At 39.0% G+C, this 23,017-nt stretch overlaps 2 protein-coding genes across 2 annotated transcripts in view; one reads left to right on the top strand and one right to left on the bottom strand.

Moving 5' to 3' along the window:
• Positions 1-23,017, top strand: part of LOC133533081 (uncharacterized) — a 333,016-nt gene that overhangs the window by 177,347 nt on the left and 132,652 nt on the right. The window lies entirely within an intron of this gene.
• On the bottom strand, positions 10,920-21,178 carry LOC133532873 (uncharacterized). Its single transcript, XM_061871732.1, has 5 exons — positions 21,168-21,178; positions 16,747-16,873; positions 15,193-15,383; positions 13,461-13,514; positions 10,920-13,077 (listed from the first exon to the last, which is right to left on the bottom strand). The coding sequence occupies exons 1-5, from the start codon at positions 21,176-21,178 to the stop codon at positions 11,334-11,336; spliced, it is 2,127 nt and encodes a 708-aa protein (XP_061727716.1). The 3' UTR covers positions 10,920-11,333.

Here is a 23,017-nt window from a genome sequence, read left to right as displayed (position 1 = left end):
AAAGTGCCCGCATCGGGTCAATTCGGATTGAGGTATTGACAATAGACAATCAATTAATTTATAGTATCCGTTACGGGACATTCGTGTCATGTTGTTATTTGTTGTGTTGTTATTTGTTTGACGACCGGTTTGGCCTAGTGGGTCGTGACCCTGCTTATGAAGCTGATGGTCCCGGGTTCAAATCCTGGTAAGGGCATTTATTCGTGTGATGAGCATGGATATTTGTTCCTGAGTCATGGGTGTTTTCTATGTATTTAAGTATTTATAAATATTTATATATTATTTATATCGTTGTCTAAGTACCCTCAATACAAGCCTTATTGAGCTTACTGTGGGACTTAGTCAATTTGTGTAATAATGTCCTATAATATTTATTTATTTATTATTTATTTTATTGAAAATCATTACCCTCCCTGTTACGCGGCTTGACTCAAAATGTTGATAAACCTCGACGACTATTTGGCATTTTGACAGTACATAGATATTGTGGGATCATAAACACACGATATCACTATACAAGAAAAATTGGAAACCAAAATTGAATCAATGGCATTAGAAATTAAAAGGAAACGAATTTGTTCGATTTTAAATCAATCGAAACAAAACCAAAGCAACGCTGTTCTGTTACATTTAATAGTAATTAAAGTTTCATTTGAGATAATTTGTAATGGTATTAGGACCGTGGGACTCTAGACTAGGGTGACCAGATGTCCCGTATTTTACGGGTTGTCCCGTATTTGAGGCACAAATTTTTCACTGTCCCGTAATTTGGCGAAACCAATACGGGGCAGTACATTGTCCCGTAATTTTATGATTCAATGGCATTTAATGAAAATATACCTCTTGTGAGTATATAATAATTGTTGTATTTTTATAATATTCAATATTGTTTTTCAGTCTTTCATTAAGAAATTTAACAATAGGGTTGTTTCCATCTACAAATCTTAGGGCAGATTTGTATCCCAATAAATTATTTTGGATTATAAGAACATGTTAAACTATTTTTAGGGGACCTGTAATGACCATATTTTTGTAAATATTGAATTTAAAATATATTTTGGCACACGTCTCGTGACCAAACTCGAAACGTACCTAATTGAAGATTCTGATGACGTCACAACTCTCGGATTGACACTGCTGACAGTTAGGCGATAAACAACAAATGACAAATGTCAGTTGACAGTTCGTATCTTCTACGTGTGTATGAAGTTATGTGTCAAACCGTAAACTGTGACGTCACACAATTTTCAAAGAGCGTTTTGGGCGCGAAAGCATCTGTCATAATATATTTTGTTAATTTAACATATTTAAAGCCGTTTTTAGTATAAAAGTCAGGGGCGTAGCTACCGCCGTATCTGCCGTATCAATTATACGGGGCCCTCGGGCCAAGGGGGCCCCCAACGTGCGTTTTTGTGAGAAATCTTTACCCTTCCTAAGGGCCCCCAAATAAATTTTTATACGGGGCCCCGCCAAGGCACGCTACGCCACTGATAAAAGTTGAATTTTAAGGCAACTTTCATGCTCTAGTCTCTCTAAAGGTTAAAGAACGATATTACACAAACCGAGCTATTTCCACAAGAAACACAATAAAACTTGTGTTATGGTCTAAGATTATGAACTAACCCTACAATCATTCATGCATGCTGCATGCTTGTATGTATGGATGTATTTTGCAAAGCTCATATCCCCAGACACGCATCCACACGGCAGCAATTATTGGCACAGCGTTCGACAATCAAATAATACATCCATATATCTTGGGGACTAACCTAACGGCTCGAATTACACAATTTTATGGGCCAGTGCTGCCGAATGTGTCGATATATCGATATCGAGCTTTCTAACGAGTCGATGACAATTAAAAATAAACTAGTAGCTTTGTGAGCTGTAGACCTCGCGATAAGTTTCCTTAGGTTTAAAAAATGTAAAAAAAAAAACTTAAGTTCATACATTCACAGCGAACTCACAATGGTCTTAAGTGCCAGTGACTCTACTGGCACTTAAGTTATTTATGCTAGTTTCTGCCACTTTGAACATTGTATACAAAACAAAATGACAGAAAAATTATATCTAACTACCGAACTTGCTCACAAAGTTTCACGAGAATCGTTTGAGAGATGCGACCGGACCGCCAACTTCGCTCGCGCCGACCGTCAATTAAGAATCGACTTAGTCTCACAATAAGCCCAACAAGACTTGTATTATGGCTTCTAGACGTAGATCAATGTAATATATGTACAGGTATATTATATAAATCATACTTTTAGTTTTATACATTGGACCATCAAAATATATTTTTAATAAATACACAAATGAAATGGCCTTACCAAGATTCGAACCCGGTACCTCTTGCTTCGTACGCAGGGTTACTACCAACTATGCTAGGAGTCCGTATAACAAACATCCATTTCACCCTCTAGTAAGCGGTTACCGTATCAGAAGGGAATGGAAAAGGCTAAAGTGAAAGAGAAACAGGATAAAAACAAAGAGTAAATGATTATTTTCGAAACGAATAAAATTATTTTGCTGGATTTAAACCTCGTAGGCCTTTTTAATTTCGTTTGATTTAGACAGCAATGAAACAAAAGCGGTGCTGCTTTATTTGGTTTATGATAGGTTCTTATTAGATTAAACGGAAGACATGAAGATTGTAATGCACAAGTTTGATGCCTTTCGAGTTTGTCCTTCATTTATGAGATTCTTCACAGAAAAGGTGACCGACTGTACAAGAAAAAATATATTACGCTATAAAAGCTAACTTTCAAACTTTTATAAGACGCCTAAAATTAAGACTTTTGTTAAGTTTAAAAGCAATTTCTCTTTGTAATTTGCTGAAATAAAAAAAAATCTAGTTTATCTTTAATTTAAGAACGCAAACTCTCTCCACTGTTTTTTAACGTTAAGATGTACTGCAACTGATGCAACTCTAAATAGTAGCAGAACAGCAGCAGTTATTATATTCCAAAATACCATAAAAATGCTATTTTTGATGAAAAAAAACATTGTTACAGGACCTGCGTAATCTCTACAATTGAGTTGGCAATCATGTATGAATCTTTATTTGTGTCATATATGTCATGTCAAGGAAATTCTCATACACACTAACATATGTAAACCACTGACGACGGAGTTCCCCTCCAGATTCAATGTTCTTTTAAATTCATCTGAAAAACAGGATACTTATCGATATTTTTCCCCACACTGCAGCGGTCCGGTCGCATTATAATAGGCGTTTTGTTTACAATGCCAACTCAAGGGGAATCCTGGCACCCTAACGACAAAACATCCTGTATACGTACCACATTTCACTCAAAACCCAACCCTAAGCCAAACAGCTAAGGTTCCATTTTTATCGCATCGACACGCACTTTTAGAAAATTACAATCGTCCCTAAATTGAAACGAGTGTCTTTTTATACCAAACCGATTTAGATTCTATTGTTTAGATTATAGAGTTGATTTTTGCGGAATGTTTACCGGCTGATACGATCGAATAGTGTTGTGTACAGGGTAAAAGGATCGATAGCACAAATTGAGTTCCTGTCACCTTTTCGTAAGGGTTTTTTAACATTTGTTCTGAATGATTGGATCGAATTTGTTCCCAGTAATTTTATTTTGTCTTGTGTCAAATGGTAAGTGGATTGAATTTAAAAATTACGACGTTGAAATATCGAAATACGGGTGACTAATGTTTCCACGAAATAGTGTCGGACTAATTTTCAAATTGACATTAGATATATTAAGTCGATTTATTGTTTTACTATGTATTATGATAAAAAAACTCGTTTAATAAAGTGCTAGTTTTGTATTCATAGGTATCTTACCTACTATGAGGCAATCATTACATACGGCCCGATTCGAAGAATGATTAAGACACGTTTAAGATCTTGGAAAGATCTTTAAAAGGTCGATAACTAAACGACATGTCAAAATTGACGTTTATTTCGATTCCGCTGTGATCCCAATAAGATCTAGTGACATTGGTTGCTCGAATCGAGCTGCTTCTGTCAATTAAGTATACGACATATAAACGATATCTAAATGAGAACTTATCTAAACCAGAACTTATCGTTTACGTATCTCATTCTCCGAATCGGGCTGACTTTGTTAAAGACGGTGTTCGCTCAGTGTCAGTCTAGGCGGTAGTAACATGGGCTACAAAGCTGTATGTCCGGGGTTCAAATCCCGGTAAGGGCATTTATTTGTGTATTTATCACGAATATATTATCTATTTATCTAAGTATGCATTTATCTATATAAGTGTGTTTATCGATCTGTGTAGGATTGTAGGATATGATTGTCCTCAAAAGGTTAGGTTTCTTAAGTGTTAGATAGTAGAAGCAAAGGGAGGTAGCTCCCCAACCACTGGAGCCTGGAGCTGAAATTTTACATACCATGTATGCCCCTCTGCCCCTCCCCTAGGCCTCCGGCGATACCCCCCTCCTCCCAGTTCACTGGCCAGCTACGCCCATATACATAGCCTGCTAAAATGATAACTCTTCCCGTACTTGCCCAAAAAGGGGCTTTTAAACCCAACTGTACCAGAATTCCCATGACATTTTAGTCTGAAACATTTAACAGTTAACATTAATTATAGTTGCGACTGGACTGCAGGTTGCCGACCTCTGGTCGTTTTAAAAATTAAAACTGTTCCGTGCTTTGTTACTTTAAAAAACTCCTATCTATATCCAAAGCCACATTTGAAAAAGTACTTTAAAAGACGAGCTTTAAGGTTGTTTTTTGGGAAGGAATAGTGTGTTTTGATAAGAGTTATAGTGCGTGATAATTTTCGTATGCTCGTATCTATATCTATAGTCGCATTAAAAATTGTACTTAATACTTAATGTGTTAAGGTCGATTTTGCAAGGGATGAATGTTTTATAATCCGAGAAATAAGTATGTATGTATGAAGCGGAAAGATCCCATGACTCCACGTTTCTGAGGGATTTCCCATGGGGTACTTTATCCTAGTGTTTTGTAGGGAAATGTAAAAACGAGGTATTTTCATACGTTTTTCATGGCGTTTATGACGTTTTTGGGTGATAAATGGGCATGTTGTTAGGTGAAAAGCTATGGAATTCTTTAACGATGCTGAGTGGTTTGTTTTGACCCGTTTTTTGAGTTATAGGGCTAAAAAATAAAGGTCAAATAACCCGAAAAATTATTGTTGGAAAAATTGAATAAATAATAAAAATATTTAAGGGACAATTTTACACAAATAGATCTTAATAAAGCACTATAAGGCTTGTGTTGTGATATAAGTAGGTAATATATACCTAGGTATATATAAATACTACATAAAAAACATCCATAATTCAGAAACAAATATTTGTACTAAACACACAATATGCCCTTACCTGGATTTGAACCCGGGACCTCCTGCTTTGTGGGCTGGCTCTCTACCGACTAGGGCATTACAAAATTAAGCGTTCCCTATTCTAAAACCACTAGTGGCTCTTGAGCTATAGATCTCACGATAAGTGAGAAAAAATGTAAAAAATAGTAGTTTATGTGACTGCTACATAATAAAAGGCATTAAAATACACGAGTGTGGGTTTAAGAAACGAACAAAGTGAGTTTCTTAAAAGGATCACACGAGTGTTTTAATGCCTAATTACGTACAATTACATACACATTTCATTTCGAACAATAAGGCATCTCGACTGATATTAGAATAGATGTCAAATCGAATTGCTTTTTTTTCAGAGATGTTACAAATGAAAGTCATAACCAGATTTCGATTTTGATGTAGTTATAAAGCTATTACAACAGTATCACAGATAAGAAATTTGTTGTAACAAAACAGTTTATCGTAATGTTGGCCATTATTTACGGATTTTGAAGGCATCATAGAGGCTTTATGATATGTGTGTAGATAAAATACTTAACTGCATCTTTGAATAACTATCACAGCAAACTCACAATATTCTCAAGAAGGAAGAATAGCTTTGCGATCCTAGCGAAATAACGGTACTTTTCTGTGAAATTTCATTTCGGGAGAATATGGTTTCCACTAAATAAATCTTAACAAATCACTTTGATTTTGATGTCGATCGCTTCAGCATAATATATTTTTCGCTTTAAAGAAATTGTATTGCAAATTTTGAATAAGAAAAACCTATAAACCTAGTTTTTATTGTGTCAATAACTAAAAAATCATGGAGAATGGAAAATATTTAGAAGTTGAAAAACGTTCTCTCTTTTTGTATACTTCCCTCTTTAGTGCCCTATGGCGACGTGAACATTTTCCAAAAAAAGAAAAGAAAGAAAATTTCATGAGAACTGGTTAAAAAATGCGACTTACAGAGGAGAATATCTGGACACACGAAAGCGTATTTGTAATGGAGACCTTCGCTAACGCTCGGTCAATAAAGCGTTGAATACTAAAACCACTACCCCCCTTATTCATAAACGTGTACTAAAGCTACGATGCCGCTAATCATCGTTTGTCCCTTTCCGACGTATTGGTATGATGGAAAGGGACAAACGATGATTAGCGGCATCGTAACTTTAGAACACGTTTATGAATAAGGGGGTACATGAATACGGAACCCTAAACCGAGTCGGATGTTAAATCGAGTTTGAAATTGCGAGCTACACTACAAAGTCCGCTGGGTAAACAATTACAATTCAAACTAGGAGTAGTTTCGACGAAAAATACATTCTGTATACATATACAAAAATACAAGCACTGTCGTAGAAGTCATTATGACATGGTTCTATAGTGGCCTAGGAATCAAATTGGTTGACCGTACCTATACCAACGGTTTCGCATTAGTATTTTTAGGGTTCCGTACCCAAAGGCTACTAAGGGCCAACACATACCCGCGATATGGCGTCGTATCGTGGGTATGTGTGTTGTCAATTCCCACTTCCTACAGTAAACTGGAACAAGATCCACTTTGGCCCTAGGGACCGCAATCAGACAAGAAATCTAACTTGTTATGAGTGCATACTGAGGCACTCAACTTTGTTAATTATTCGAAATAATGTTATGTACGTAAAATACAAATCCAAATGTTTATTTCTTAGAATATGGTACAAAGATGGTCAAATTACAAAAAGTGCGTCATATTCTGCCTCTATCGGCGTAGAAATATTATTACAGTGACGTTTGTATAAACAGTAACCCCCTTATTCATAACATAAACGTGTACTAAAGTTACGATGCCGCTAATAATCGTTTGTCCCTTTCCGACGTATTGGTATGATAGAAAGGGACAAACGATTATTAGCGGCATCGTAACTTTAGTACACGTTTATGAATAAGGGGGTAAGTATTTAATGTGAAACAGTAAAATGTATTATGATATGGGTCATAAAAAACCTGATTTAAAATAATCTCGTCATTATAAGATAATATTAGTGACATCAGTGCGCTATTGATCGTGTCATTCACGAAGACGCGAGCCTTGACTCATATTATCATGTTCCTAAAGCTTAGATTTGATAAATCTGCGGGTCATCGTGAATAACACGAACTGTACACGCTACTGTGCGTCATAGAGACCAACTCGGTTGAGCATCAAAAAAGTATCTACACTTCTACATTTGCCCATTAGTAGAAGAGGTATGGGCATTGTGAATGTCATCTCGCTCTGTGTGGTAGGGCACAGCACAGCGGATGTCATTCCAGATCTAGAGCAGAGCCCAACTGGGGAAGTACCTCCACCATACAGAAAACCGCATCCAAATAACACTAGACCCTACTCATAGTGTTGTGTTCCTGCCGGTAAGTTTGCCAGAGCTCAACGAGGGTGCGGAGTGTTAGTCGGCAACGCGCATGTAACTCCTCTAGAGTTGCAGGCGTACACAGGCCGTAGACTGCTTACCATCAGGCGGCTCGTATGCTTGTTTGCCACCGACGTAGTATAAAAAAGCCTTATGTTAATATGCTTGTCTATATTTCGTATTTAGAACACAGACCTTTCAACACATAATATCAGGTCCAGGGGCAATCGCACAAACAATCTAACTTGTTATTAGCGCATACTGACACACTCAACTTTGTTCATTATTTCGTACGTACCGACTACCGACATACAACACAGTTGGTAAACAGTAGTATGAATAAAAATTTGCAGTGGCGCTGGGTCAAAATAACCCGTTATATTATTAACTATCGCTTCATATGTGGGTAGCACGATACGTACGATAGAATACGTAGACATAGTGTCCCTAAAGTTCTAGTCAATCAACTGACGCACTAAACTTTGTTCGTTATTTTGTACGTACCGACATACAACACAGTTTCATAACACTAGTGTGAATAAAAAAATGGGTAGTGGCGCTGGGTCAAAAGAACCCGTAAGACTATTCTGCGGTCGACAACGTTTTTAGAAAAAAAAAAAACATAAATCTGCAATAATATGTGGCCCAAAGAGGGGTTAGCCGACCCCTGAACAATCGCTACATATTTAGGTAGCACGATATATTATACCTAGAGGTTAATACCTAGAAACAATTGCATTATGGCATGTCTGTAAATTATCCCTCAAACCCCGTGATCAAAAAAAATGAATATCTTATTTATACGGTGCCTTTCAACACATAATATTGGTTCCAGTTCGGCCTCCAGGGGCAATCACACAATCTAACTTGTTGTTAGTGCATACTGACGCACTCAACTTTGTTCATTATTTCGTACGTACAACACAGTGGAGTGATTATAAACAGTACGTAACTTGATTTTTTTTGCAGAATGAATGCAACTAGCCATATACTGCCCGACTCTTTCCGGCCGGGTGTCCCTAAATTACATTTGTATTAATTAATGTGAAATTTTACGATATATAATCAAAAGACTGGTGACTGCTTACTCGTACCAACAGGCGGGTCGTATGCTTGTTTGCCGCCGACGTGGTATAAAAAAAAAGAACTTTAAACTTTTATAACTTTCTGCCAGCGTGAAACAATATTATAAATGCATGACTTTAAACCGCTAAGACACTTTATACTCAATAGAAAATAATGTTCGTGTCCTGACTGACTGGTTCGTCAACGTACAACCGAAACTTCAAAAACTAGAAAGTTATAATGATGTAAGAGTAATATATAATAAACTGAAATACATACTAAAAAAAGGTGACCAAGTACACCAAGTTTTTTTAATGTATGATGTCTATTTCAGTTTATAATTTATATATAGTAGTGTGACTACTTAAAAACACAACAATAAAAAAATGTGTCATAAAATTATTATATTTGTTCCCTAGTTGAAAGTAAATTACTGTCTATAAGCAAGACTATTAAAGATTAAATGTCTCTGAAACATTAGGGTCGGTCTACATATTGATTTGCCCATAATCAACGTTAGCACACTGTTTTCAAACTATAAACTGTGTTTAAAGTTGCCAGAGTAAAATAATTAACAACGCATTCAAACGAGTAGGCACTAACGAATTTGTTCAGTGTAATTAAGTTTAATTACTAATTATATTGTTTGTTTTCTACAGGTATGCGAACGTGTAGTACTTGGTATGTAAGAAGCATTGCACAGCGAGAGTAAGGCTCGGAAACCGGTTAAATTTCCAAACCTAACGGTAGGCACTTAATGGTGTTACTGAATAAATAACTGTTAACTTTTTTAACTGTATGTAAACATAAAAATTCGCCCCTAGTTGATTTGACGACCTCACTTCGCTCGGTCGTCAAACATGTGAAGTCAAGACGGATCTAATAACTGCAAGTGCTGTTATACATAATTAGCAAATCTTAAACTTGACAGTGAAACATTGTTACCCCTCATTAGGGGGAGGTAATTATCATTAGGGGAGGGTTATAATATGAACGATAATAAATAAATATGGCGGCTTTAATATTGCTACGATTAGTAATCATTTTTAGGGGTAAGGGTGAGAGTGTACTGAGAGAAAATTGACTTCAAATAGTATCTCTCTGGCTCCTGTTCCACCCTGAAGAAGAGAGTCAGTAGGGTAACTGATTCCCGGTTTTACGGGATAACTGCATTGAAAATACGGGGTCGAGGTTAAAATACGGGACAGGCCGTTTTTTATAAAAAATCAACATTACTTTTTACGAAATTTTGGCATAATAAATGAAATAACTTATACAATTTTTAAATTTCTTAAGACTTAAAAAACAATATTAAACATTATAAAACAGTTTATATCATCTGGAAAGGAAAATTTGAAATAATCAAAATAAGTATTTTTACAAGCTTTTATTTAACTTGCCCTGTTAGTATGTATGGGACAAATCTTGCAAGTTAAATTTGAACACGATTTTTACAAGCTTTTTTTTAACTTGCGTTGTTAGTATTTACATATGTACGTGTGAGTCATATCTTGGAAGCTACATTTGACCCACTTCCCGGTTTCCGATGAAACTGAAAATTTGCATACATATGTAAGTTGGGTGACAATGCAATATATAATATGGTACCATGGAGCTGATCTGATGATGGAGACAGGAGGTAGCCATAGGAACTCTGTGATAAAACAACGCAACCTAATTGTGTTTGGGGTTTTTAGAATTGTCTCGATGAGTATTAGTTGTCTGTCGAAAAACAGTACAGTCAGCGATAAAAACTTGTACCAAAATTGAAAGTTTTGCCAAAAACTTATTATCATTTAATGCCATTGAATCAACACAGTACACAGTTCCTTCCATATTGGTTTCGCCAAATTACGGGACAATGAAAATATCGTGCCTGAAATACGGGATAACCCGTGAAATACGGGACATCTGGTCACCTTAATAGTGAGTGAGAATAGAGACCTTTGCTCCATATGAACGAATCGCTTGATGAAAAGCGATAACCGTCGCCCATGGACACCCGCAACGTCACCTCAACAATACAATACAATACTGTCTGCGCGTATAGACATACGTTGGGGCTGATGGCCAGGATTTGCGCTGATGTGGATGGCAGGTTGTAGAAATGACGAAGGCAGCGGGTTCTTCGAATTAATTATATAATTCGGGATTTTCTACATGGTTTTGATTTAATTAACTTTATATAAAAATGAGCAAAAAATAAAGTACGTATAAGCTACGTGGTAGTTCGGTGAGAGATCGAAAAATGTGAGTGTCATTCTCTGTCTTCATTGGTGCGCGCAGGGATGACGAGCCTCTACACCATTGGCTGCCGATCACGACATATACGCGATGGATGCCTCTCATTGGCTGCTGGTGACATGACGCGATAACATGTATGTGACGTAGGTGCATCGCAGCCGGGGATGAGCGCACGGGTCGCTAGGCGCGGCCAGGCTGAAGGTCACAGGCCGCCGCCAGTTTCTATGCGGTTTAGGTATGCCTTAACATAAGCTCCCGGCCTTGGAAGAGTCAACTTCCAATGAGACGGTGAAGTTAGTCATCATGCGTAGGTAGCGGGCAGATCTTCGAAAAGGCTCGACGTACAGTGCCGCGGGATGTGCGGATATCGGCCACTCGGGAGACGCCGTCTTTACCCGGGAAAGTCTTGGTGATTCGCCCTAAGCTCCATTTGAGGGGCGGAGCATGGTCCTCCTTGATCAAGACGAGAGTGTCCACTTTGAGGTCGTCCATATTCCTCGTCCACTTTGTTCTGACCTGCAGCTCGGATATGAACTCCTTCGACCACCTGGCCCAGAAATGTTGTCGCATTTGCTCCACTCGCTGGTATCGTGTCAGACGGTGTACGGGAGCATCGTTGAGGTCAGCGCACGCAGGAGCTGTCAGCGGACGTCCAACGAGGAAGTGAGCAGGGGTTAAAGGGGTGTAGTCTTGCGGGTCTGAGGACAAAGGACTCAAAGGCCTGGAATTCAGGATAGCTTCGCATTGAGTCAAAATCGTGCTAAACTCTTCGTAAGTTAGCTTAACATCACCTATCACGCGTCGCAAGTGATGCTTGCAACTCTTAACACCAGCCTCAACCAGACCAGCAAAATGACTAGCATAAGGTGGTGTCATAATAAATTCAATTTTATTCGAATTCGCGTATTCTTTTATTTTGCCTGAACATGATTTTAAAAACTTTGCAAAATCATTCATAAGACCTACAAAGTTCCGTCCGTTATCTGAATATATTTTTGAAGGTTTACCACGACGCGAAATGAACCTTTTCAACGCCAGTAGGTAAGCATCTGAAGAGAGATCGGTAACCAACTCTAAATGAACTGCGCGTGTAGCAAAGCATATAAATATACATAAATACGCCTTAACAGTTGTGGCTCCCCGACCTTTGCGGTTTAAAATGTAGAATGGACCCCCGTAGTCCACAGCGCAATTGACAAACGCGAACCCGGGTTCTAATCGCTCTGAAGGTAAATTACCCATAATAGGAGTTAGCGTTTTACCCTTAAAACGAACGCAAACAACACAGCTGTGTACCACTTTCCTAGCTAAATTCCTACCGCTTACAGGCCACCAGGCCTCGCGAAGCGAGAACAATATATGCTGCGGTCCTGCGTGCAATAATCTTTTGTGTTCATATCGGAACAATAAAACAGTAAAATGGTGCTTACTAGAAAGTAATATCGGGTGTTTCTTATCGTAATCAAACCTAGAAGAATTTGTAAGCCGTCCTCCGACTCTAATTAACTTGTTATTGTCAATGAACAAATTTAATTTGGCTAAGAAACCCTTTGCGATACATTTGTTCTTTGTCAATACATTGTGAACATCCGATAATGACTCCAATTGCGATAAGCGCGAGAGTAATATTTCAGATTCCCTCAGTTCATCTACAGTGAGCGCACCGGTTCGACGTGCATCTTTATTGCGCGCGTTATGAATGAAGCGAAGCACATATGCAGCCGCGCGTTGCATACGGTTGAACTGAGAAAACCTGTCGAATGTAAATAGGTTATTGTTGTTATTGTCGTTGCATACCAGACTAGTCATAGGATTAGTTTTACGTTCGGGTATCTGGGACTGGTCTGGCAACAATGACGGATCGACACTCTGAGCATTATAATTAATGTCATGAAGGAAGTCGGGACCGGTCCACCAGAGACTGGAGGTGCGAAGTGCGTCCAACTGTACTCCCCTAGAAACCAAATCGGCCGGGTTGCACTTGCCGCTAACGTGATGCCACGAATGTTCTTTCGTTTTTTCGTGGATTTCTGCAACCCTATTTCGAACGAAAGGTTTTAGTAAATTAGGCTGCATTCGGAGCCAACTTAACGCAATTGTTGAGTCGGTATAAAATATTACTCGGTTGAATTTTGCGCGGAACGATTCTTTTATTTTATTATATAATTTAGCGCCCAATAAACACGCGGACATCTCCAATCGAGGCGTACTCAACGGAGGCGAAATTGGGGCCACTTTACTTTTTGAGCATAGCAACCGGACGGTAACAGCTGATTTATCATCAATCGTTCGTACATAGGCGCAAGTGCCATAAGCTAATTGGCTTGCGTCTGAAAATATATGCAATTCTATACATATATGGTCATTGCACATAACATGACGTGGTATGCGAATGCTAGGTAAAATAGCTAGATTGTTTACAAAGCGGTGCCAGGCTTGCGTGACGTCATCGGGAACCGCTGCGTCCCAATCCACCTTTAATAAAAACAACCGTTGTAATAAACATTTAGCGATAATTATCATCGGACTTAATAATCCGAGCGGATCAAAAACCTGTGATGCCGTGGATAATATTATGCGTTTTGTGACAGGTTTAGGATTTGACTCGTGTCGCGTATGATAGAACAATTCGTCACTTTTGTTGTACCAACCGAGACCTAAAGTCTTACTATGCGCGTGTTCGCCTAATGATAATTCCTTTGATGTATCATCATTATAACGTTGATCGGTACAATCGAAGTTAAAAACCCATTTTCGTAATGGGAAGCAACCAGAACTTAAAACTTTCGCGGTTTCGTCACAAATTCGTAGCAATTCGGGAATTGTAGACGATCCAGAGATCAAATCGTCTACGTAAAAATCGTCTCTAATCGTTCTAGCTACTTCGGGGTCATTACATTCTAGCGCCAACTGTTTGAGACACCTGCAACTGAGGAAGGCAGCGGCCGCCGTGCCGTATGTAACGGTACTCAGCTGATATATGTCAAGGTCGTCGCATGGATTATCGCGCCATAAAATAAGTTGTAAGTCGCGTTGAGATTCGTCAATTAAAACTTGTCTATAATGTTTTTCTATGTCGGCGCATGCAACAAACCTATTTTCGCGGAATCTCAGCAATATGGCAATCAAATCGCCTTGAATAGGTGCACCTACGCGTTGTATGTCGTTCAGCGACTTGCCACTGGTCGTGGGGGCGCTAGCGTCGTAAACGACTCTAAGACGTGTTTTTTGTGCATGTTCACGATAAATTCCATGGTGGGCCAGAAAGTAGTTAGGGGTTCCGTAGGTATATACTCGTTTCATATGACCTAACGCGAGATACTCTTTTATAAAGTCGCTGTACATGCCTTTATATATAGGATCGCGACTGAGACGTTTTTCTAACGACATAAAGCGTCTTTTTGCTTGCGCGAATGAGTCACCGAGAGATTCGGGAGGTTCTTTGAGAGGAAGTTGCACGCAAAACCTACCATCCTCGAGACGGGTGGTCGTTTTGACAAAATGGTCTTCGCATGCAATTTCCTCTTCGCTGCGCGAATCGTGCGATTTGTTGTTTGCCTGCACCTCCTCTATTTCCCAAAACCTACGTAATTGATTATCTAATGATGGCATGTCAAGAGATTGCGTAAAATTACAATTGATAGGCTTCGTGTTGCGCGTATTAGAGGAAACAGGTCCGGAAACAATCCATCCTAACTTAGTGTTTACTAAAAATGCCCCGTTTGTTAAGCGCGTTATATCAACTTGACCTTCGAGGAGCTCCCAAAATAGGTCAGCTCCTATAAGTAACTCAACGGGTTGACTTTCATAAAAGTTAGGATCTGCCAGACGTACGTTATCTGGAATGCGGAATTGATTACGTTTGCTCGGAAACGTAGGCAATGATGAGGTTAATTGCGGTAAAACCCTACATTGTAATCGCGCCTTGAAATTGGTAACAAGTGAATTTATTTCGATTTCACATACTCGCGAACTATGTGTAGCTAAATTCATGATACCGTTTAATTCTTCAGTGGACTGTAACGATTGCGGATTTAATTTGTCACACAACGCTTCGGTAATTAGACAACCTTCGCTCCCATTGTCGAGAATCACTCGCGTTTTATGATAATTACCGTAATTATCTGGAATTTCGACTAGGGCAGTTGCTAACATTACAGGTCGCCTCGAAGACAATCGCGCGTATACGTCTTCGTCTATGTGTGCGTTCGATACCTGCAATACGTGTTGTGCGTGTGCGATATTATTATCAGTGATCGAGGAGGAGGAGGAGGGCGACCTTGATGCGTTGTCTGTTGCCAGCAATGCTACGGAGCGCTTGTCACTGGCACCTTCCTTCTCGTCCTCGTGAATTATGGAATTGTGTTTTTTGTTACACTTTCTACACGGGCCATATCGACATTCACTGGATGCATGTCCTGTTCGTAAACAATTCTCACACAAACTTTTATCGCGAACTAACTTTAATTTATCTGGCAAAGTTAAATCAATGAATGCTTGACACGAGTACAAAGGATGTTTACCGTTGCACATAAAACATAATTTTTTGTTTGGTGTTTGTTTGGAGTGAGATTTGTCGACGGACTTTTCGGTAACGATATTGCAGTGAACCTTTGGAGCCGTCTGCGCGTTATGAGTGTATGATTTTTTAGCATCATGCTGCGGATAAGTGCTATTAGTGTTAGACCGGCTGTGCGTAACCAATAAGGTTTCTAACATATCGGCGCGGTCGCGAATGAACTTAAGCAAATCGTCTACCTTAAGTGCGGCTTTATTTTCGTTCGACACTGGTAATAAAGTGCATTTATATTGCTCCCACTCACGTTCGGTGGTGGAATCTAATTTAGAGACAACTAAATAAATAATTAGTGTGTCCCAACTTTCTGTGGGCTCGCCGAGCAGTTTTAAAGCGCGTAAATTCTTTAAAACTGTATCTAATAACTTTCTTAACAGTGCCGGCGATTCTTTGTTAAGCGATTGTATAGAAAATAAGGCCTTTACGTGATTGTGCACTAGCAATCTACTATTGTCATACCGGTTCAATAGCAATTCCCAAGCAATCGTGTAATTATCTGCCGAAAACTCAAGTGAATCGATAACAAGAAGCGCATTACCCTTGAGCGATGACTTTAAATAATGGAACTTTTGAATGCTGGTTATTTCTTGCGAGTTATGCACTAAGGACGCAAATGTGTCACGGAATTGTAACCAGTGTTCATAAGATCCGTCGAAAGTTGGCAAAGAAATGACGGGGAGCCGAACTGTTTGGGCTAAATTATTCGAAGCTTGCACTTTAGGTTCGTTAGCTTTCTCCGAGCATTTCACCATACATTGAGTTTCAGCCAAAATCGCGTAATATTCGCTTTCGAATGCCTCTCTGGCTTGAAAAAGTGAGTCCATTTCGCTATCGGGAATTAAAATTTCTAGCTGATTATTAATTTCAGTAAAATCATCGAAAATACCCCGAGCTCCCTGCATGCGTAAATTAAGCTCTGTGCGCTGGGTATCGGACAAAATTAAACCCTCAAACGTTTTGACAAACTTTTTGAAATTAGTTAGCCTACATTTTACGGAACCTCGCCTACGGCTTAAATATTTTATCTTTTCCAAGTCCGTTTCTTGATTAGGACCTAACGCGGCGTGAAACACAAGATCATCTTTGCCAGTCATTTTGCGAATCGAATAAAGGCAGGCGCCAAGTACTCACAGTTGCAATCACCACCACGGTCGAGCACAGCAAGGCAGCTAGCGGTAAAGCTGATGCGGGCTGCTTGCAGACTTTTGCGAAGGTCGATTCGACGACGTGCGATAGGGTCACAACGAAAGCACAAGCACTGGAATTGAGAAAAGCACGGTATGACGCAAGCGTAAAAGGGAAAGGTAGGAAAGGTAAGCTGGCTCGTCTCACCGAAGATCTTCACCGCTGCCGATGACTCAGGTCGTTACAGCACTCTGCCGATGCGTTCTCACATCCAATCCGTGTATCCAAGGCTGGTTGATATCCGGTCTCGATGGATCAAAATTTATGTCTGCGCGTATAGACATACGTTGGGGCTGATGGCCAGGATTTGCGCTGATGTGGATGGCAGGTTGTAGAAATGACGAAGGCAGCGGGTTCTTCGAATTAATTATATAATTCGGGATTTTCTACATGGTTTTGATTTAATTAACTTTATATAAAAATGAGCAAAAAATAAAGTACGTATAAGCTACGTGGTAGTTCGGTGAGAGATCGAAAAATGTGAGTGTCATTCTCTGTCTTCATTGGTGCGCGCAGGGATGACGAGCCTCTACACCATTGGCTGCCGATCACGACATATACGCGATGGATGCCTCTCATTGGCTGCTGGTGACATGACGCGATAACATGTATGTGACGTAGGTGCATCGCAGCCGGGGATGAGCGCACGGGTCGCTAGGCGCGGCCAGGCTGAAGGTCACAGGCCGCCGCCAGTTTCTATGCGGTTTAGGTATGCCTTAACAAATACAAATACTCTTTATTGCACACCTCAATACAGAAACAATACAAATAATACAACACATAAAGAAGAGGTAAACAACAGGCGGTCTTATCGCTAAAAAGCTATCTTTTCCAGACAACCTTTAGGTAGCGGAATTAAATAAATTTATGTCATGTCAACATTAAAAGTGTGACTGTAAAACTGACATTTTATGTATAAAAGTTGAAAGTATTATAATATGACATACATCTTCCTCGCGTTGTCCCGCCATTTTGCCACGGCTCATGGGAGCCTGGGGTCCATTTGGCAACTAATCCCCAGAATTGACGTAGGCACTAGTTTTTATGAAAGCGACTGCCATCTGATCTTTCAACCCAGAGGGTAAACTAGGCCTTATTGGGATTAGTCCGGTTTCCTCACGATGTTTTCCTTAACCGAAAAGCGACTGGTGAATACCAAATGATATTTCGTACATAAGTCGTATTATATAAAGGTTGTCTGGAAGAGATCGCTTTTTAGCGATAAGACCGCCTGTTGTTTACCTCTTCTTTATGTGTTGTATTATTTGTACTGTTTCTGTATTGAGGTGTGCAATAAAGAGTATTTGTATTGTATGGTATATGACGTGAAAGTATGATTGTTAGTTTTTTATTTAATAGCCTGCACTGTGTCCCACTGCTGGACAATGGCCTTCCTTATTTTTCGCCACTCGTCACGGCTTGTGCATGCTCCCGTCAGTCGCCCCAAAATGAATCCAGGTCGTCTCGCCATCTCGTTTTGGGCCCATTCGGTTGCTATGGCCCATCTGTCCGGGTACATCCCGTACAGTTATATTTTGAGAATTTAATTGGAATATTCAAATTGAGAAAAGAGCCCAGTGTACCTACGGCAGTGGCGCCATCTCTCAACATTAGTGTTTTGATGCCTCCTGTGAATTATTCACAAATTCATAATCCACCCCACCCCCCTGCACCCGCGACATAGCTTACATTACAACGGCTTTTGCGATTCGTTCAAAGATTTATACTGTTATTAATAAAAACAGTACTACTCATAGTGTTGTGTTCCTGCCGGTGAGTAAGGTTGCCAGCGCTCAACGAGGGGGGGACGGGGTTAGGGTCGGCAACGCGCATGTAACTCCTCTGTAGTTGCAGGCGTACATAGGCTATGGAGGCTGCTTACCATCAGGCCGTATGCTTGTTTGCCACCGACATAGTATAAAAAAATAAACATAAATAAATATTATAGGACATTATTACTCAAATTGGCTAAGTCTCACAGTAAACTCAATAAAGCTTGTGTTGTGGGTGCTTAGACAACGATATATATATAATATGTTAATATATAAATGCTTGAATACTTGAATTTAGAAGGAAACAAAAGATATAGCGCCCCGCCCTTGCGACGAAAGATAAAATATGGCCGTTGCGCTGGTTTTTACCTTTTATGTCAATTACTCTGATAATATACCTCTTCTTCAATTTTGCCCCCTCTTTAATCTAGTGTCAGTCTGTCATAAAAAAATGAATCGTTTATTATAAAACGTAGCAAGTGACGCCTGATTCTATTCGTTATTTGGAATAGAGTATAGTGAACTGTCTGCTTTTTTGTCTATGTTTCCACCCCCCTATCCGTCAAATTCACCCCCCCAAGTTAATTTTATTTGAGGAGCCGGATATTATTTGTCTTTACTAATATTTCATCGTTACCTTTTAAAAATACCGTTTTATGGAAATCGTTGTTATTTAATAACGTTATTTTTGGTAACGTTGATGAAGGTATTATGATCAATTATTGTTATTTTTAATGGTGATTTAATAATCAAAATGTAAGGTTATCTTATTTCAAGTTATTAATAGAGTTTAAAATATGGCGATCGATAAAAAAACAAATGTACTTTTTTATGTAACAGGTCAGCGACAAACAAGCATGCGGCTCGCTAAATAGTAAGCGGTAACCGTACCCTATGGACACGTTGAATTCCAGAGGTGGCACATGCTCTTTGTCGCCCTTTAGAAATATATTCTAAAAGAGGCCAAGGTCCGCTTACCTACAATAGCTACCTAAGTATTTTTAGTAAGTATGAGGTACTTTTTCTACAAATATTAATTTTTCTGATACTCTAGGTCCATCCCAGCGCGCAAAAGTTTTTTGGAGAAATCGCGAAACGTCTGGTTGACGTAACTGGTGACACACAACGTATCAGTATTGCGATACAACGAGGAAATGCCGCCAGCATCCTTGGTACAATGCCTCAAGGGCCTATTTTAGATATACTTAAGCTAGTTATAGTAATCATCTGTATATATCCATTATGTAGGCAGTCGCTTACAAGCCATTAACTAGCAAGTTGCTTGAGCATCACTTTCTATAGGAGTTAGAAGATTTAGTCATTTTTAGTACTTTGGAGGATAATTTCTCCCAATAGGTTGACTTTGGGCAGCTAAAAAAAATACGTGTCTGTTATTTTAGACTACTCTATAACATATATAAATATAAATCAAATCGGAACCGGACAGTTGGGTACCTTTCCTTGTAAGTAAGGTCTGTCACCTCTGGGATCTTGCTCTATAATGCACTATACAGTGCACACCTATGACTTAAATTTCAACCCCACAAAACCGCATTCAAGTGGCCTTACGTGTAATCGTGAGTGCGTTTATGTATCCCTCCGCCAAAGTCAACTGACGCGCGCCACAGCCCAATATCAACCTTAGTGCATTGGGATAAGGTTCACAATGACGTGACATATATAGGCTAGTTCAAAGGGATATAATGGAAGTAGCCATTGTGCACTGGCGGCCACAATAACTTGACGTGTGATTTATTATTCTATGTGCTGGGATTTAAAATATGAAATATGATTTGAAATGGTGGTGAAATGGCTTGATTGTAGAAATTAAGTCATATGAAGCCGCCGCCAAAATTTCGCTCCCATACAATCGAAGTTAGTTTAAAACGGTATGCTTAAAAGGAAACATTACTGGTTATTTTTCCATACAAACGTTCTCGACATTTCCTCTCTGGATTTTGGTCCTAGATGAATATTTTTATTTGAGTTCAATATTTATTTATTTAATATTACTTACCTGTATCAGTACGTTTTGCTTTTTTTTTGATATTCTGGTTATTATATTTTTATAAGAACTAGATTACATTAAAAAGCGCTAAACAGACGGAGATAAATCAGAGCGGTCAGACACAGATAATTTCTTTCTCATTCCGTTCGCAAAATTTCATTATGATTGGTAAGTTTTGGAAGAGGAAAATTTCGAGAACGAGACCTCGATTTCTGCAGTTTTTTTACATTTTTACGCGGGATTTTTGATTATAGAAAAAAAGATTTCATACAAAATTTTAAATGCTTCCAACTCCTATAATAATTAAAAATTCGGAAAAAATCTAACGTGGGGGCATAGCTGTGGTTTATATATGTATATAAAACAAAATATTTTCAATACTTAATGTTAATATCCAGAGAGGAAAATGGGGACTACGTTTGTATGAAAAGGTGATTTCGCACGAGTCCTCCACCTTCGTCTTAAGATTCTAGCCGCCTCCATACAATTACTTATGCTCTCATATAAAACGATATGCTTAAATTAAGGGACAAATGCATGACCCTCGGTACCAAGTGCATTCTTAGAAACTTTGGCATCTTACTCACCCCAACGCCATACCTTTTTGATATATATTAATTCTATTACTTTGCCTTCGCGAAGGCGATTCGAGGCAATAATGTTAATGGACACGATCGACATACCATCATTAATCACTGGCAGGGAACGGTCACCATCGTGTGGATCACTTTTTAGACTCCGTAAGCGGTCACTGACGTTTACACAATAAAAGTGTTATGCGAACTACCTGTAAGTCTACCGTTGTCAAGTGTCATGGCGAGCAGATAGGTAGCAAAGCACATGATCACAATCTGTATTTTATTTACCACCTTGTCATACATCGGAACCTAGACGTGACAGTTACCATTACGATACATTGATTGGAAACAGTTCAACTTAAGGGGCTGTCAACGCCCAATGTCCTTGCAATTGATGTTACTTAAACAGTTTTTTAAGAAAGACTATTTGTTTTAGTCAAGTAAGAAAAATATATGTTCATATTAATTATATTTTAAAGACCGTGGTTGTAAGTGTTGTCTGCAATTAAAATCACAATTTCAAAATATTTATATCTAAACCGCTAACGAGTAAAATATTACACTAATAATCCACTTTTTTTTTATTTAAATAATTTTTTTATTATTCCCTTGCCCAGGCCTAGTAACATGCGACAGTGCTATCTCATTTACTCCGATACAAATAGACAGTGTGCGCGCTTTAGGTATTGACAGCCTCTTAACTTACTGTCGCTAAACTTGAATTTTTAACATTGATTACAATTATTCCGAGGCTAATGGCCTACGCTAGCTGACGCGGACGCCCGCCGCGTGCGCACGCTCGCGGGTCCAGGGCCGCTACCGGGAAAATCGAAATTCATCAATTGCGGGCATTTTTCTCTGTCACTCTAATGACGTCTTACTAAGAGTAAAAGAGAAAGATCCCCGCAATTTGCGAATTTCGGTTTTTGCGGTAGGCCCCCTGTTCTCAGACGAAATCCGTCGCACGCGCCCGCGCCAGTTAGCGCTGTTCATACAATTTCTTATTAGACTTGGCGTCCGTTCCGGATAATCCGTGTCAGCTAGCGGAGGCCCTAATTACTAACTGTAAGTACAAAGATTGCTAATGCCTTCGCTAACACTATTCAATAACCCTTTCACGAGTGATTCGAGAGACGTTTACCCGTTGCAATGCCCGGAAGTCAGTTCCCAGCGAATGCTGTAGGTAAGTGTAGGTGACCACGTGATTTTGCTTATAATACCTATCATAAGTAAGGATATATCTGTTAGATTTTTTTTATGATACAGGAGGCAAACCAGCAGACAAATCGAACGGTAATGAATGAAAACATTTATTTCGAATAACTATGGAATCTATGGATGGACTCATACAAAATTGTTAGTATACTTGCGTTTCTAATGTTAGTACTTCATTAATTATTCTTTAATAATAATAAGTAATTACCGTCGCCCATTGACACCATAAAGTTGCAAGTGCGTTGCTGGCCTTTAATATGGCAATACTCTATTTTATTGAAGGTTTTAAAGGACGTATCTGTCCGGAAATACCGCAGGCGACAGTTCATTTCACAGATTAGCTGTGCGATGCAGGACATTTCTGGAGAAACGCACAGTTGAGGACTGCCAACCAGCTAAGTGGTCAAGATGGAAATGTTAAAGTGGTAAAGATTTGTGAGGCGGCACATAGGTCCGGGAATTAGCATTATATTGTATATCAAATAAACATAAAAATATTTATTCAGCAAATACAATACAGATTATTACAGTAGAAATTAAATAAATAAATATCGGATGCAACAAAATTAACTATGATAATGATAAAGTTCATAAGTCAGTCTGTCAGTTGGAGTGTGGAAGGGCGGCACCATCATCGAAACCAA

The sequence above is a fragment of the Cydia pomonella genome, chromosome 28 (genome assembly GCF_033807575.1).
Source record: "Cydia pomonella isolate Wapato2018A chromosome 28, ilCydPomo1, whole genome shotgun sequence".
NCBI lineage: Eukaryota > Metazoa > Arthropoda > Insecta > Lepidoptera > Tortricidae > Cydia > Cydia pomonella.
The sequence above is the reverse complement of the archived record's forward strand: the minus strand, read 5'-3'. Positions and strand labels throughout refer to the sequence as shown.